We start from the raw sequence: 18,317 nt of genomic DNA on the forward strand, positions 1-18,317 counted from the left end.
TCTCCTGCTTGTGGTTTTAGTATCTGTAGTAGTTTTGCTGCATGTACAATGAAATTCTTACCTCCACATATGACCACAATGTAACACGTCACCACTCTCCTGCAACATGACAAAAAAAGAATGTACTAAAATACAAAACATGTCATGTCATTTTCTAACCTGCTTAATCCAGACTAGGGTTACAGGCAGTGCTTGAGCCAGTTCCAGCTAGCTTACAATGCAAGGCAGGGACAACCCTGGACAGAGTGCCAATCCATTACAGGGAGAACACACACACTAACACACACCAAACACCCACTAAAGCCAGTTCACCTAACCTGCATGTGTTTGGACTGTAGAAGGAAAACAGAACACCCAGTGGAAACTCACACAGACATGGGGTTAACATGTAAAACTACACATAGAGAGATCCTGGAACACAAATCCTGGTCTCTGCTACCACTTTATCACTGTGCTGCCAAATAAAACATCGCTTCATTTAATAGTATATATTGTGAGGGACCAAACTGGTGTCCCTGCCAGGATGGATCCTGCTCCCTTACCTGGAAACAGTGATATTCTTCTTCCTTGCAAGGACATGGGCACAGGAAGATACTGTAGCAGCAGCTACACCAGGGCTGGTGTTCCAGCAACCTTGGAAGGACACTAAAGTGGGCTTGGGTACCCGGAACGTCATGACAATGGGCGACAGCTATATGCAGAACAGTCCCCCGTACACTGGGTGGCAGCATCCTGTCTGGGGAGTCCAAATAGCAGGTAACAGGTGAGTTGTGGTCCCAGGGGCCTTTTGTGCCAAGTTCTGTGGGGATTGCCAGAGGCAGCCGATTGGATACGGATAGCAAGAAGACTGTTTGGGTCCTGCATGACCCGGATGTGCTTTCCAGAGGTGACAGATTAAGCGCAGGAAGTACTTTTGGCACTGGAGTTAAAAGCAAGCCCTCCACTTGACTCAGGAGGAGTTGGGGTCAGATGTGGAGGAGAGAGTGGAGCTGTAGATTAAGAAAATGAAGAGTTGTACTGAAGGCATTGTTTAATTTAAAAGCACTTTAATTAAACTGGGACTATTATGGTGCAATTGTGTCTAAGGGTTTGGTGTGATGGTCTACTTCCTAATGGCTACAATACATATTAGACATGTGCAAGTAGGGATTAATCATAAGGCCACAACACTGGTAATGCCACCTCCGAGCATGAGTGGGAGCTGTTGGTAACTATCTCCTCTTTAACTACCATGGCAGCCCAGTCGGTAGAATACTAACATCGTTTCCTCTAACATCAACAGAGAAGTCCCACCCCTACTGTCTCAGACAAAATAAAAAGAGACAAAGCCAAAAGTCGGCATTCAGTTTTGGAACCTGCATCCAAGAGAGCACTGTGACTCTGACAGCAAATATTTAACTTTCAGTTTGTGACCACACCGACCAGTACACTATTGTGTCATTTTTTTTTTCCTTTTCATCATTATACAGGGCAGTCCCTCACTCTCCCACTTAGGCTCATTTTGGATGCATAGGCCACAGAGCCTGCTTCTTGAGTTTGATGCCCATGCCTCTTTTGTGCTAGTGAAGCCTACTTGTGTTTTTCAGGTCAATCTGAAGTATAGGCCAGCATTTTGAAATTAAGGTCTGGTTTTTGAGTTTCATAAGCCCTGCAGTCATAACAGATTTTTCCTTTGTGCTGCCAAGTAAATGATAACCCAGTATTTAAACAATACCATTCCATTTTTACACCCTCACTTTAACCGTTTTGATTTTTTTTTGTCTAAACCCCTTTTTCTTAATCAAAATGGAATACCAAGTTTATTGGATCATGGAAGAAGTGGAAATACTGGATGACTTTTCCCTGAAACACAGAAACATAAGTCTTTGCATGGACAAGTACAGGGGTACAGCTATCTGTGGGCCCACCCAAACATGGAGGATTATTTTACATGTGTATTGCTGCTAAGTTCACTAAGTGTGGTGGGAGTTTTCATAGTTCTCACTTGTGAAATTTTGCTTTTCCAGTGTGATGGACGGCTGGGGTTCCTGCCCAGCCGGGACACCTGAAAGGAGGAAGGACCAGGAGAGGGACAATACTTCCCCGGGGCCACAAGAGGGCAGCCGCCCTGGTCTGCATCGGGGCCACAGGGTCAGAGCTTAGAAGCTCAACCCTGTTGGAGCCCACGACCACCGGCAGGGGGCGCCCGGAGGAGGATTACAAAGCCTTGGACTGCAGCACTTCTGCCACACCAGGAGGTACTTCCAGAAGATCATGACGGAGTACCTGGAGCACATCTGGGTTATTATAAAAGGGGCTGCCTCCTCCAGAAGAGGAGCCGGAGTCGGGAGGAAGAAAATGGAGCTTGTGAGAGGAGAAGTGAGGATGGCAGTGAAGAAAATAGTTGAAAAGAAAGTAGGGATTGTGAGAGAATTGTGGCTATTTAAGGCACTGTGTGGTGTTATACATCAAAGAATATAATTAAATGTGTGTTTTTGGACATTTGGTGTCTGTCTGTCTGTGTTTGGGGGCTGAATTACTATACCAGTCAGACTTTTGGGAGAAATCCAAGGCTTCTGGCAATTTGTTATGCAGTCCACCCAAAAAGCAATATGAGATCAGCTTTCATTTTTTTTCAGGAAAATGAACAGCAAACTAAATTCATTAAAAGTGTATCATGTTGCTCCAGATACAACTTGACCACTAAAAATGCCACTTGTGGCTGGATCAAGTTATTTATGGGTTTTATTTTTTATCATCTTGTATCATTGGCTGACGTGAAAGGCCAACATTACTTCACAGCTCAGCTAATTCACATAGCAATGTTTCCTCCTCATTGTCTGGAAGGGAGATCCAACTCTAAGGGACATTTACATGAAATTTCCGACTAGGAAATTCATATTTCCCATCTGTCTGACAGCATGTGAATGCAGCATAAATGCTAATCAGATGCTGCTACGAATGTCTGGAAGGCCAGAGATGTTCACTTTTGAACAATACTGTTAAAATTACCCTGTTGTTTTTTTTACTTACTTGTACCCATAATTACTCTGATTTTGTTCCTGGTGGCTGTCAAACATAATATCACCTAGATGGTCATATAGCAATTCATGAAGCTATGGTTAAGCAAAGCTAACTAAGCAAATGTTTTCAACATACAGTGCATCCAGAAAGTATTCACAGCGCATCACTTTTTCCACATTTTATGTTACAGTCTTATTCCAAAATGGATTAAATTCATTTTTTTCCTCAGAATTCTACACACAACACCCCATAATGACAACGTGAAAAACATTTACTTGAGGTTTTTGCAAATTTATTAAAATTAAAAAAATTGAGAAAGCACATGTACACAAGTATTCACAGCCTTTGCCACGAAGCTCAAAATTGAGCTCAGGTAGACCTACGAGACAGGATTGTATCGATGCACAAATCTGGGGAAGGTTACAGAAATATTTCTGCTGCTTTGAAGGTCCCAATGAGCTCAGTGGCCTCCATCATCTGTAAGAGGAAGAAGTTCGAAACCACCAGGACTCTTCCTAGAGCTGGCCGGCCATCTAAACTGAGCGATCGGGGGTGAAGGGCCTTAGTCAGGGAGGTGACCAAGAACCTGATGGTCACTCTGTCAGAGCTCCAGAGGTCCTCTGTGGAGAGAGGAGAACCTTCCAGAAGGACAACCATCTCTGCAGCAATCCACCAATAAGGCCTGTATGGTAGAGTGACCTGGAGTTTGCCAAAAGGCACCTGAAGGACTCTCAGACCATGAGAAACAAAATTCTCTGGTCTGATGAGATAAAGATCGAACACTTTGGTGTGAATGCCAGGCATCACGTTTGGAGGAAACCAGGCAATGCTCATCACCAGGCCAATACCATCCCTACAATGAAGCATGGTGGTGGCAGCATCATGCTGTGGGCATGTTCTTCAGCGGCAGGAACTGTGAGACTGGTCAGGATAAAGGGAAAGATGACTGCAGCAATGTACAGAGACATCCTGGATGAAAACCTGCTCCAGAGCACTCTTGATCTCAGACTGGGGCGACGATTCATCTTTCAGCAGGACAACGACCCTAAGCACACAGCCAAGATATCAAAGGAGTGGCTTCAGGACAACTCTGTGAATGTCCTTGAGTGGCCCAGCCACAGCCCAGACTTGAATCCGATTGAACATCTCTGGAGAGATCTTAAAATGGCTGTGCACCGACGCTTCCCATCCAACCTGATGGAGCCTGAGAGGTGCTGCAAAGAGGAATGGACGAAACTGGCCAAGGACAGGTGTGCCAAGCTTGTGGCATCATATTCAAAAAGACTTGAGGCTGTAATTACTGACAAAGGTGCATCGACAAAGTATTGAGCAAAGGCTGTGAATACTTATGTACATGTGATTTCTCAGTTTTTTTTATTTTTAATAAATTTGCAAAAACCTCATTAAACTTTTTTCACATTGTCATTATGGGGTGTTGTGTGTAGAATTCTGAGGAAAAAAATGAATTTAATCCATTTTGGAATAAGGCTGTAACATAACAAAATGTGGAAAAAGTGATGCGCTGTGAATACTTTCTGGATGCACTGTAGAACAAGAAAGTCCTGGCATCATTTCACATGCTCAAAGTGGATAATGAAAGTCTTCAACGCTTTCTGAAAAGATGGTATGCTCAAACATAATCAGCAGAAAATGACAGGTGAGAAAGAATTTGTCCTGTCATCAGCTCCATCTGTGTCAAGTTTAGTGTTCCTGCTTACCCGAGCTGTTAAAATTCCAAAGAATTACAATATTCAGGAAACACGCCATTTTATCTCTTCGCTGGTATGCAAGCAGATCTGGTTTGAATTCAGCACAGCAAAACAGCAGACACGTCCCCGAAAGGCACACAGCACAAACAAACCACACTTCTGAACAAAAATTATGGGTCTTGTTTGATTGCACAGACCATCTTGACCGTCAAATGCGAGCCCCAGTACCGTCAATTTATTCTTGCAGCCTCAGTTTCCCAATAAGCCTAAACATTTTTTTAGGCTTGGCCAATGTTGGCTATGAAAACAGAAACTGTTGGTTTAAGTTGCTTGACTTTATGTATTACATTAAACTCATTATTACATAAGAGTTTTTCTGTTGCTGTTATGAACTGTGTGCTCCACTGTTGTGGGGTATTCATTCCCCTCATATCTGATAAGCTGCTTCAGTCCAACAGTTGCATTTTGTTAATGGCGTCTTTACAATATTGGCCTGCTGAATATGTAGGCCTGTTGCAGTAGATGTTGTCAGCATTAAGACTTACTGTTGAAGATGCAACCTCCGGCCTAGAAAACTGCTATAAGTGGCTGCTATTAGACTGACCCGAGTGTCCCTCCTACAGAGGTGTGATGTCCAAGCCGGCTGCAGCTCACATATTCCCGTTAACCCAGGACATCGTTAGACAGAAACAGAGGATGAACTGGGAAATAAGGATACAGAACAGGCAAGGAACAGTGAAAATGTGCAAAAGTGTTTTTTATTCAAACAGAGAAAGTATTCAACAAACAAAGTGCAGTGGGGTCTTCTTAATAAATAATCCATAATAAAAACGGTGAGTCTGTGGAGGTTACAAGTCCAGTAAATACTCAATAAATAACATAACGTGACAAAAAAGAAAATGTACTAAAATACAAAACATGTCATGTCATTTTCTAACCTGTTTAATCCAGACTAGGGTTACAGGCAGTGCTTAAGCCAAACCCAGCTAGTTTACAATGCAAGGCAGGGACAAACCCTGGACAGAGTGCAATCCATCACAGGGAGAACACACACACATCCACACACCAAACACCCACTAAAGCCAGTTCACCTAACCTGCATGTGTTTGGACTGTAGAAGGAAAACAGAACACCCAGTGGAAACTCACACAGACATGGGGTTAACATGTCATGTCATTTTCTAACCTGTTTAATCCAGACTAGGGTTACAGGCAGTGCTTGAGCCAAACCCAGCTAGCTTACAATGCAAGGCAGGGACAAACCCTGGACAGAGTGCCAATCCATTACAGGGAGAACACACACCAAACACCCACTAAAGCCAGTTCACCCAACCTGCATTTCTTTGGACTGTAGAAGGAAACCAGAGCACCCAGAGGAAACTCACGCAGACATGGGGTGAACATGTAAACTCCACATAGAGAGGTCCTTGAACACAAATCAAATAATCAAAAAAAAATGATAAAAACGACGTTACAATAACTGGCAGGGTCTGTCCTTTAAAAACTGTCATGAGCCACGGTGCTTTCTTCTCAGTTGTGTCTCTGCTGCTAACCCCACAAGGTTGGCTTAGCCAGCGAATACCGTCAAGACTCGTATCTGCTGCACGTCTCTCAGCGAGGACCCTGCAAGCCCTGCTCTTCACTCCAGCAGCCATAGCTCAGACCTTAGGCAGGAGCCCACTTGATGAGGTTGTTCACTCTGGCTTGTGGGTGCTTAGCAAGTGCAACCCAGCCCTATGAGCCCACCCACTTGCTCCCTGTGGGATGCCATTCCTGACTGCTTGCCTTCCACAATCTTCTCTTATTCCTTCTCTTTAACTTTAACCTCCAATCTCCATCTTTGTTTCTTTTTTTCCCTCTTTGCCCGTTTATTTCGCTCTGTCTTCAAACCTTTTCCTGTCCTGTTCAGGCTCCTCTATACTTGGGTGGGCACAGGTGCCTAATTGCACCGTGTGTGCCTGTGTGTGAATGCAGGTCCAACCAGTCTCCCCTGATCAACACCCCAGGGCCGCTCATTCACACTATGGCATGCACCCGGTTTTTATTTTAAAACTGCATACTGCCAGGGCCTAACAGGCCTCATCACAGGAGGCGACATCATGAGATACTAACATAACAGTAGCAATTAAAATAATGTGAGGAATATCTTTTTAAATCAAAAACATTCAAATGTTTAATCAAATGACAATAAAAGCAAAGCCACAAAAAGGCACACAATTTTTTTATCTGACTCACTGCACAAGACGAGAACTTATCATCACCTCACTGGCTTGCCAGCCATAGATACATACATAAATATATAAATATAGAATACACAACATTCAAAGTTTAAAATGGAGTCCCTACAGACATTGTGTTTGGGCTCCATTTTGAATTCACAAGAATTATGAGAATGCCATTCAAAACACACTCTAATACACAGGGCTGTGGAGTCAGAGTCATGGAGCTGGAAGTAATTATTAGGAAACTGGAGTTTGAGTCAGTAAAAAATATGCCGACTCTAACGAAATGTAAATTGTAAAATACTGTAATGTGTTCACATATTCTGAGTCAATTAAACTGTTTTTCTTCAAGACTTTTGATGAAAATATACAATAGCTTCGTTTTTTTTTAATTTTGTATTCTAATTTTAGCCTTTATGTTAACTCAGTACTTGCAAACCACAACATTGCTACAGCCCTTAAACCCAAACTTTAACAGGTTAGAGTGCTAAAAAGTACCCCAATGATTCACGCTGGCTGCGATGAAGTGCCTTGTATCTTGTACATTGTGTGCTTTCCATCAGCATATTAAATATACAAGTCTAATCACAAACAGAGGAGGCAGAGTCAGAGTTAACGGTACTAGAAATGAGGAGTCAGAGTCAAAGGTTTTATGCATCGACTCCATAGCCCTTACAGGATGAAGTGTTCAATCAGGAGACATCAACTACCTGCGAGTGTCAGGGAATTCTCCTAAAAGCTCTGCCTTTACCACAGCATCTGGGAACTTCAGGAGTCAGGCAGCCACACTTCCAGATTTAAAATAGAGCTCTGCAATGACCAAGTGTTTGTGTGCCTGGAAGTAGGTAAGAAAGGAATAAGGAGTAGCTGTGCCAATGAACTTGAAGAAACCAGCAGAGGAGGTGTCTATAGGGGATGGTTTTTTGACAAAATGAAAGAATATGCAAAGAAGTAAATGTATTGTGAAATGTGACACAAAATAAATAATGGAATGATGAGAGAATAAACGATTAAAATGTGTCTCGAAATATTTTTTTATTGTTTATTCCTCTGTGTATTTACTTCTTTATTCATTTAATTTTAGTGACACCACATGCAACATGAAACGCACCTTGAAATGAAAATGGTCCATTTTCACCCATCAAAGTTGACAGAGTGAGCTTCTAGAGCAGTGGTTCCCAAACTCGGTCCTGGGGACTCACTGCAGCTGTAGGTTTTTATTCCAACCAACTTCCATTTTTCTTTGGACTCTTAGCCTAAATTAAGTGAGTCATTATTTTCCAGTCTCCATGTTTTTGAGTCAATGTAGAAATTATAAACTAAGTTTGGTACGTTTTTATTAAAATGGAATAAGCAGTTATATGGGTTTACAGTATTTTAAACAAATTTTCATTCTGCTTTTTCAGGTGTTCTGGTTATTTAATTGATTATTTACTAATTAGCAGGCCTGACACTGAAGTTGCCACAACTTTCATTATCCTGGTTGTCTGCTATGCTGGTTGTTAATTGTCACTATTACAGTTAAATGAAGGGAGCAAACTACACAGGAAAAGGGGAAAATAACAGGAAAACAACAAGAGAGAGTTAAGGTTTTACAGCTTTAGAAAAAAAACAAATATTTCTAAATGTCTTATAAATGTAAAAAAAAAAAACATACTGTTGTGTTTTTCTGAAAGGAGAATAAAAGTAAAAAAGTTAATTAAACCAGCTAAAAATGAGATCAGTTGTTATCGATTACTATCACCAATTGTGAATCTGGTTGGAACAAAAACCTGCAGCCACAGTGGGTCCCCCAGGACCGAGTTTGGGAACCACTGCTCTAGTGAATTCTGAGTTTTGATTGGTGAACCAAGAGCAGAGCGTGCATAAATCTTTGGACATCAGATGTTACATTTATAGGCAGACACCACTCACTGGATGCAGACACCGGAGAGGGTGATGAATTTAAGTTATCTTGAATTAAAGTAGCTGCTTAATGCAGTAATCCTGGCCAACATTCGGATGCACACAGCCACAACTCTGAGCTTGTGCTTTGCTTGCCTTTTGAATCCTGTGGCTCATACAAGCAGGCATGTGCACCTGATGCTACAAACGACTCACCGATCAAAACACAGTACTGTACACGCTAGAGCCCACCCTCTCAACTTTAAATGGAGAAAGTGACAGTTTACATTTCAGGACATATTTTATTTTGGCTGTGGTGTCACTAAAATAAATAAATGACGAAAAAACATTTCATATATCACAGTGTTTAATCTATTTACTGTCTCAGAATACAATTAATTTACATACTTAATTTTGTTCCTCCATAGGTGTCAGGTGGTGTGAGGCTGAGATCAAACATATTAAGGAGGACAAGATGAAGTGTCCAAATGCCTGCTCGTTTTTTGGTGGAGTCCCCTGCAACCCCCAGCAGTTAAGCACTCTGGGATTCAGCCATTGCCCACCTTTGCTGCTCATCTCACGTGGAGTTACAGCATTTACACAGCATTTTCAAAGTTAACACTGACACACAACATGAATCAAAACTAAAGTGCCCACCATAGGTCAATTACACTGCTCTGTATAAAACTTTTTTTTTCAACCCATCAAAAATGTAAGGGTGTAGAATCCAAAGCTAGCAACAGAACTGTTCTTTTACATTTAGTTTTTAAGAGAATGAAAGTTCAAAGTGAAAAAACTGCACATAGAATTCTGTCATTTTTCTAACCCACTTACACCACACCAGCGTCACTGGGGGTGCCAGAGCCTATCCCAGCTAGTGTAGGGCACAAATCAGGAACAAATCCTGGACAGGACTCCAGGTCATCTCAAAGCAGACAGACAGACACACACACCAGGGCCAGTCTAGCATTGCCAGTTCACCTAAACTGTGTATCTTTAAACTGTGGGAGGAACCCACACAGACACCAGGAGAACACACAAAAAGCCACACAGGCAAGGACATTGGATACCAATCCCCAGTCTCCTTACTGCTATCAATGCACCCCCATGTCAGCCACATGTAATTATATTTTATTTATGATTACTACTTACGAAAAATAGTCACTTTGGAATTTCTTTTTCCTCTTAAAACCCTCTGAAGGTGTTTCACTGTGGAACGACTGTGACAGACATCACTTTCAACTATAACATCTCCCCATTTGAGCAATGTCCTGATGGAATCTCTCACCGTGTTTATCAGAGACCACTCTCGATCTCAGGGAGGAAATCGACTTTTGAAGACATGCTGCACCCAAGTGCAAAGTAGGAAGAGAGAAGTTCCTCAAGTATTTTCTTGCTTTTGTATTTCCAAAAAAATTTTGACACGCACTTTTTATTTTATTAATATTATTTTTTTTATCATTTGCTTACCTGTTACCTGATCAAAGACAACTGGTATATCAGCCTGACCTTGCATGCATATGTAAAATCCATTCAAAAAACAATGCTCATTCTTTGTGACAATAAAAAAGTATCTTTTTAACCTTCTAATTAGAAATTCCAGGCTATTTTGAAGAAAAAAGAAGGGAGAAAAACAGAAAATACTGACTGAGCAAAAAAAAAAAGTGTAGCAACTACTTCGTTTTGAACAAGGAAGACAGCCATTTTTCAGCTCAAGATATACTTCAAATAATATTCTAAGTATGAAAAATTCTTGTACTAAAAGACAAATGTACCTTTTTTCAAAATAAGTATTTTTTTTTTACTAAATCCAATATATTGCGGAAATGATTTGTGCAGGAGAAATATCAATTTCTGAAATGCATTCAGCACACCTAAACCTATAGAGTCCAGATATTATATTTTTGTGAGGGTGGATTACGGTGCAGACCAGCATCACAATATCACATGCACTGCATCTGTAAAGACATAATCCAGTCGAGTGGCTGGAAGTGCAGCGCATCTGTCGGCAGTGAACGTGTTAAATCAGCAATAAAATGTCAAACCAATCCAAGTCGGCAAAACCGAACTGGGGACACCAGGAATAACAGACGTGGTCACGGCAGATTGAAGAGTCCTCAAAGCTAGGGTTCAACTTAATGTCCCCATTTTGAAAAACAAGGTTGCCCTTTGAAAAGTTTTTTTTTGGGGGGGCTGGGGTATGCAGTGCTCGAATGAGAGATTAGCTGCTGTGCTAATAAACGCCGGATTTGTCTTTTCACAGCCTCCTCCCTTCTTGCTTCCTTTAATTGTTCGGAGGTTCAGAAGCACAGGAGGAGGCAGACGGCGTCATGAGGCTACAATTATGGACGTGGCTTCACTATCACTCACAGATCTTTTTGATTTGAATAATCAGCAGATTTATTAAATACATAATGAGATGCACTTTTTGTGCTAAAAAATGAATCAAGTCGACGCCATTGTCGGGCACGCTCAACATCACTGCAAACGCACATTAACGGTTTTTTTACGTCAGGTTAGAAAGTTTCGCCATATGTGTTTCTTGCTTTATTTGTTTAACTACAATTCAAAATTATTGCAAAATAAAAATACTGTACTGTAAGCGGTAGGCATAACTGTACTTTAGACGCACACGTCCGACCACAGTCTTTAAACAATCAGATGCGACTTTTGTATGGTAAACAACTTCGTACCTATGGTTACCAAAAAAAAATGTAAAATTCAGTTTCACATGGACAGGAACCTTCAAATAATGTAACAGACCAGAGTCCTTACCATCGAGCTGCTCTGATGCCACCGCAGAGATAACCACAACACAGAGGATAAGCCAGGGTTGCCACTGCATGGCTGAAGGTCTCATGTCTTTTGTCTTTTTGCGGTTACTCGCGCTGAGCCTTCCTTTCCTTGAGAGTACTTTTCCAAATTATTCCTCAGTTGGTTTATTAGCAAAGATGGACGGTTAAAGGCAGCGCTTTTATTGAAAGTAACTCCACTTAAAAAGTAAGGCACAGAAGCTCCAGCAGACGGATTGGAATGCGCAGGTTGGAGTCCGGCGCCTCCGCAGGCGTCTTACTCCGCCCCCTAATCACTGACGTCAGGCTTGGCCGCGGGCCAAAGGTCTCGACACGAGCCGTCTGTCCGCGCAGAGTAAAGAATGGCGAATTCCAGGCAGCGGTCACGCGTATGCAAGCTTCGGAAGTTGGGTCCAGGTAGTTGGGACTCGGAGAAGCACTTTCCAGTAAACGGGGCAGACTGCTGCAGAGACTGGGGAAGGGGAGCGGAGGTCACTGCGTGCTAAGCAGAACACAGTGTCGTGTGTTGTGCGCACCCTCTTGATGAGCTCAGTGCTATCATTAGCGGTCATTACCGAGCTATCATTACCTAAACAACTTTTACACATCACACGGAGACATCCTCAGCTTTAACTGAGTAGAACACGGCGATCCCCTCAAACTGCAAATGTGCTCGTTATATCCCAGGGACTAGACCACAGCGATGGCCAGGCTAACACTGCCCTTTATTTGTCCGTCGTAAATGTGCAAATATTTCATTCTTGTTTCAAGTGGATGTACTTAAAACAATGTAATGGTACATTTATTACAATTTCTAAAAATAAAAAAAAAACTTTTTTTTGCGGGGTTGCGTGGTAAGCCCGTGTTTGGCTCGTAGAGTGTGGCAGCGACGAGAACGTTTGGCATGAAAGTGAAAATGTCACTGTCCTCTGTGTACGTGACAGTGAACTTGGACTTGAAACAAATCCAAGAAAGTAAGAAAACAAAAAGAACCAAATGACTATGAATACAAGAGAAAAAGTTAAGGCACAATGACTAAACGTGCTGTAGTATTTCTTGAAGACATTCATTCCTTATTTTATATAGCACCTCTCCTATTGAACATTAGGGAAAATTATATCAAATATAGCATAATAATGATTATAGACAGCACCTCTAATACAAAACATTACTTAAAATGGTACATCAGATGAAACATGACATAGTAATTATTGTATTACACCTCTCATACTGAACATTACCTAGAACAGGTTACATCTGACATAACAGGGCATACATAATTATTATACAATACATATCTCATACTTAACATTATCTAGAAATGTTACACATGACAATTATTGCACAGAGCACTTCTCATACTTATTAAATAAAAAAAGTTACATATAACGTAACATGATGTAATAATTATTGCATATAGCACCTCACCTCCCTCATACTGAGCACTACCTCAGAAGTGTTACATCTAGCAGGCAGCCATGTGTGGACTTGCACACACACTCTTCCCTTCCTGTCACTTCATATGTACACAAACAACAATCAATAACTTTATTTAGACAGAAATTGAAGTTTTGTTTCGGGAAGCACCATGCTGTGGACTCGTTGAGGGTTGTAATGAGGGTCAAGAATAGCATTCATCTCAAGTCAGAGATTTTTCTGTAGCAGTGCTGGCTATAAATAGAGCTCACCAAAGACCTGCACTGAGCTAGCGCACCCCTTAACGGCCTCCATCATGCCAGGAATGAGCAGCCGGTGCCTATGAGCTCAAGGGGAGGACAAAGGTGCTTCAATGGCGTTGAAGAATTCACAACACTAAAAGTCACAACTGTGCTTGTAAAGTAACGGCAGTTAAAGGCTTTTGGCCTGAAAAAATACCAGAGCTTTAAGAACACACACGTAATATATTTATGTAATACATTAAACTCATAATGTAGTCAAATAACACAATAAAATCATAAATTAAATTTGTAAACACAAATTCAGATTATATAATAAATACAGCATGTTTAAATAATATATAATACACAAATCAAGTGTTCAAGTAATATAATAACCACATAACAGATTCAAGTAATATAAAATGCATTGCAAATCCAAATAATACAGTATATTAAACAGATAATACATTCAAACATAATAAGCACACAATATAACAAAACCAGTGCTCTCAAACAACATACTTACATCTTACTCCAACACCACTTCCCTCTTGACAGCTGTGAAGTCCCAATCGCATCGAAAGCAATAATTTCCCCTTTGAACTCCCAGTCACATAAAATTAGGTTGTTTTGTTTAATTAAATCTACAAAATGGACATTTTTCAACCAATAATGAGGGGTGATGGAAGTGGGTCAAGTAGGGTGGGTATTGAGAGAAAAGCTGATATTTATTTCCACTATCGAAAAGTTGCTGGTACTGTACTGAGATAAAATTTGGGTGTTTCGATACTTTTAATTACCGGTTTGCCACACAACCCTATTCTGTGGTGACACAAGGCAGGACAGATCTACAGATTCATGATATTTATGCCAAATCCTGACCATACTGTCCAAATGTTTCTGTAGACTGAAATCTGTCAGAACAGGAGACATTTTCCCATATCATAGCTGCATTCTCCTGTTCTTAGCTGATAGTGAAATTGACTGCTATTAAGGAGACTTTGTAAAGGGAATTAAAAGATGGGCTTAACAGCAAAGAAATGTTGGACTAAGTGGATTTACTAAATGGAGGGATGGAAAGATAAATGGAGGGAGAGAGGAATGGATGGGAGGAAGGACAATTATTCAAACCTAAAAAGATTTTTTAAAAGAGGAACAAGTGCCAGGTTAAATGGGCATCAGTATTTACAGGCAGCATGATTAAAAAACTTTAACTGTCAGCTTCGGACATTTTATAATCTTAAAAACAAATCTATTGATTTTCTGAACCTACTTTTGCTATTCCAAGGTCACAAGACCCAAACTAATTCTGGATGAAACACCAGTCCATCACAAGGCTCTTTCAATCACACTAATCGGGTTAGTGTTACCATCCATCCATCTTCATAACCCACTTATCCAGGGCAGGAGCTTTCAATTTCCCAACTAAACGCATCCAAATGTCTTTTAGATGTAGGAGGAGATACTGAAAGAGGGACAAAATGGACACAACATGAATATGAAAAATCCACACAGAGAGCACCTGGATTGGCATTTGGGACTGCAGAAGGCCACAGGGGCTGTGAGCCATCTGGGAGTCTGCTTGTCTATACAAAAGTCTCAGTCTTGGATGCTTCTTTTTGACCTTCTGCATTAGCATGTCAGTAGAACAGAGCAAATTTCAGATATCTAAACATTCTATGTTTGTATTTTCATTAAAGAAAGCCCCCTGTGTGGGAGACATTAAGCAAGTGCATAGCATACAGTCAAGTGACAAGAATTGAACATTTAATCCTGCCTGTGCTGAAGGGTACATTAAATCTGCCCGGTTTAGGGTGACAGGGACCCGGTGGGTATCACAGCATGTAATGCCCAGGTTGCTTGCAGCCAGCACACTCCTTTATACCCGTGTCATCGATAGTTATGTAACCGGGATGGACTAGGACGAATCAGGACATGGAACAACAAAGTGCTTCTATCCAAACAAATCCCTTCAAAGTAAAGTGCAGCCCAGACCTTTCTTAAAAAATATATCAATAAATAATCTATAATATAAACAGTGTTCATTGTAAGGAATAAAATCAAACAGTAAATAATCCTAAGAGTTAAACAAACACTTCAAAATCTGGTCAATAAAAACATATGAAGGTTGGAGATCTTTCCATACATCGAACCACCAAGGCTCTGCTATATCCATGTGGCCGTGGACAATCACCTCAATTGACAATCGAATGCCCCCACACTTGCCTTCTTCAATGTTCTAGCAATCTAAAGCTTACTGGGCTCCTGGACACCATTCCTTGTGACCAAGGAAACACGCCTCCATTGGCACTCTCAAGATCTAAAGCTTTCTGGGCCTTCAGGAGATGCTGCAGCGCCTTCATGGCTATGGAGGTGGTGTTGATTGACCAAGCAAGATCAACTGCCAGGTGCACATACAGGAATTTGGTGCTCTTTACCAGTTCTACTGCAATGCCCTCAATGTGCAATGGGGTGTGGACAGCATGGTGCACTTGCATCAGTCCTTCAATGTCATATCTCTATTTTGTAAGCTGACTCATCCCCATTGCCGATTAGGCCCACCACTGTTGTGTTATCCACAAACATAATGATGGTGTTAGAGCTGCCGTGCAATCATGAGTCAGCAGAGTGAATAGAAGATAAATAAAGGTTCTTTCTAGAACCTGCATGCGGATGAGTCTCTTTGGGAAACAAAATGGTTCCCCTATGGCATCACTCTCAAGAACATTGGCACCTTTATTTTTTAAAAATGTGGATGAGTGGCTGCAGCCAACATTGAGGAACAGCAGAGGTTCCTTTCAGGTTTTAGGGCACCATTTCTGCAAATGGTGATCTGGCCAAAATGAATGAAATTCTCAATGCTGAAAAGTACATGCATATTCTCATCCATTACTTGTTACCAAGCAGGGAGGTGTCTAATCAGTGCCAACAGCAGGACCACAACACCAAGCACAAGACCAAGGTCATATTTTAAGCAAACAGAAGAATAAGAAGCTCTGCAGTAGATGGTGTGGCCTCTGGAAAGTCCTGAGCTTAACACAATAGAAACTGCCTGGGATCACCTGGAAAGACTGAAGTAGGCAAAATGACCAAAGTCTGCAGAGAACAGAGCAAGCTCTCCTAGATGCTTTTTTTGTTACAAAACTACATGACAGGCATTCTGAGAGAACTGGCGCAGTTTTAAAGGGAAAGGAAAGTAACATCCGGCATTAATTTGAGTCTTTTTTTAAATTTTTTTTTATTGTGTACTGCCTTTTATAGTAATTTTTAAAAATATTTTATACTGTAGCAGTGTAGCCCACATCTCCGCAAGTCAGTGTGCCTCAAGAGCCAAGTCCTGACGAGAGGTGGAGCCATGCAAATTGAGCTATGCTGAGTGCCGCAGAAGTGGGCGGGAACAGAGGAGCTCCATCTGTCCAAGCTCGATGCACAGCAGAAATCGAGATGCCGAAGGGCAGGGACTAGGGTATTGAAAATCGCGGCGCCAAGGGGAACTGGTGCGCTTTTCAGTTTCTTTGGATGAGAGCGGAGAGCATAGACATATATAGGTAGACGCTGCATTCACTGTATTGTCCAGTTGACACGATACATCAGCAATTCTGCCCTATTGCGAGTGGCAAAAGTGCCATTTACACTAGAATTACCAGAGCCTAAGAAAAAACTCGTAGATCCATCCCACCTTAAATCGCTTCACACCTCTCCATCAGCGTCTTTTGTCCTGTAAATGTGTCGATAAGCAGCAAGCAGTCTGCGATCACATCCCCCCACCCCACAGTTTTCTCAGCTCAAGTCTGTTTACCTGCGTGTCAGTTGCTCAGAGTTGTATAGAGTGAGAAGTCAAGCTAAATGACACCTTTTATAAATACTATATCGTTATTTGGAACACATGCATTTCATGTGTGTTCTGTGTCTACAATGATCTATGTAAACACATCGTTAAAACAGAAACATTTTTCATGTTTTAGTAATAATTGACAAAATGTAGACATGAAGTGTATAATGTGTGAAGCCTGAAGTCCAAATATCAAAGAAACACTTTCACAAAAGGTACAAATATAACAGAACAAGTGCGCTTCTATTCAAGAATATAACTGCAGAAAAAGAACCCGCGTTAGAGTGCCACATTGACACGCATTTGCTATGACCGCTTCGGTGGCGCAACATTATCAACTGTTGACTGGTAATTAAAACTCCATGGGTTCGACTCTGGACGAGCCAGTTTTTGAAAAGTGAGCTGCTCTTATTCTTACTATTTTAGAATAAAAACATACATTTGATTCCAGTTTGTAACAGTCGGTCTAAATTTATGATATTTGAAAAAGGCTAGCTTTGTTTTTTTTTTAATTCAGTTTTATTCTCTCAGTCGTGTTCATGATTCCCCCCCATCTCATTTGACAATGCTGGTTTCACATAGACGCACTATAACAGAGGTGAACTCAGATCACGACAATGGTTCTGCATCAGAGCAAGAATGCACAGTGCACTTTTGCCGTCGCTGTACTTTGTATATGTACATGGGAAGCTCTGCACTCTATTTGTGACTTTACGCTGTAGTAAGTAAGTAAGTAGTGTCAGGGATGCCTGGGGCAATGACCCGGCCGGGACACCTTGGAGGACCAGAAGAGGGCATGCGCCCATTTTAGACCACTTGGGGGCAGCCGCCCTGGTTCCTTTGGGGGCCACAGATACTGAGCTTTGAAGCTTCACCCTGTAGGGGCCGTGGTCACCATCAGGGGGTGCCCCCATGCCTTTGGAGACCGGGACCTCAGCACTTCCACCACACCAGGAAGTGCTGGGGAGAAGAGGAGCAGGGACACCTGGAGTGCTTCCAGGGATACAGCCGGCACTTCCACCACACTGGGGCGTGTCGGAGGGAGATTGCCGGGAAGCACCTGGAGCACATCCGGGTGTGGATAAAAGGGGCCGCCTCCCTTCATTTGGGGCGAGAGTCGGGAGCGGAGTGGACTGAACTTGTTGGAGGAGGCAAGGAGGCGGCCTGAAGAGGAAGAAAGGCATTGTTGTGGCCAGGACTTTGGGGACTTGTGGGGTT

At 41.8% G+C, this 18,317-nt stretch overlaps 1 protein-coding gene across 1 annotated transcript in view; it reads right to left on the minus strand.

Annotated features, from left to right (window-relative positions):
* LOC120532428 (proteinase-activated receptor 1-like) overlaps window positions 1-11,875 on the minus strand; it is a 45,352-nt gene extending 33,477 nt beyond the window's left edge. The window contains exon 1 of the mRNA XM_039758408.1: window positions 11,593-11,875. Coding sequence (XP_039614342.1) covers window positions 11,593-11,677 — 85 coding nt within the window. The 5' untranslated portion in view covers window positions 11,678-11,875. The remainder of the gene's footprint in view (window positions 1-11,592) is intronic.
* Window positions 11,876-18,317: the final 6,442 nt, after the last annotated feature.

This window comes from Polypterus senegalus, chromosome 7, assembly GCF_016835505.1.
Source record: "Polypterus senegalus isolate Bchr_013 chromosome 7, ASM1683550v1, whole genome shotgun sequence".
Classification (NCBI taxonomy): Eukaryota; Metazoa; Chordata; class Cladistia; order Polypteriformes; family Polypteridae; genus Polypterus; species Polypterus senegalus.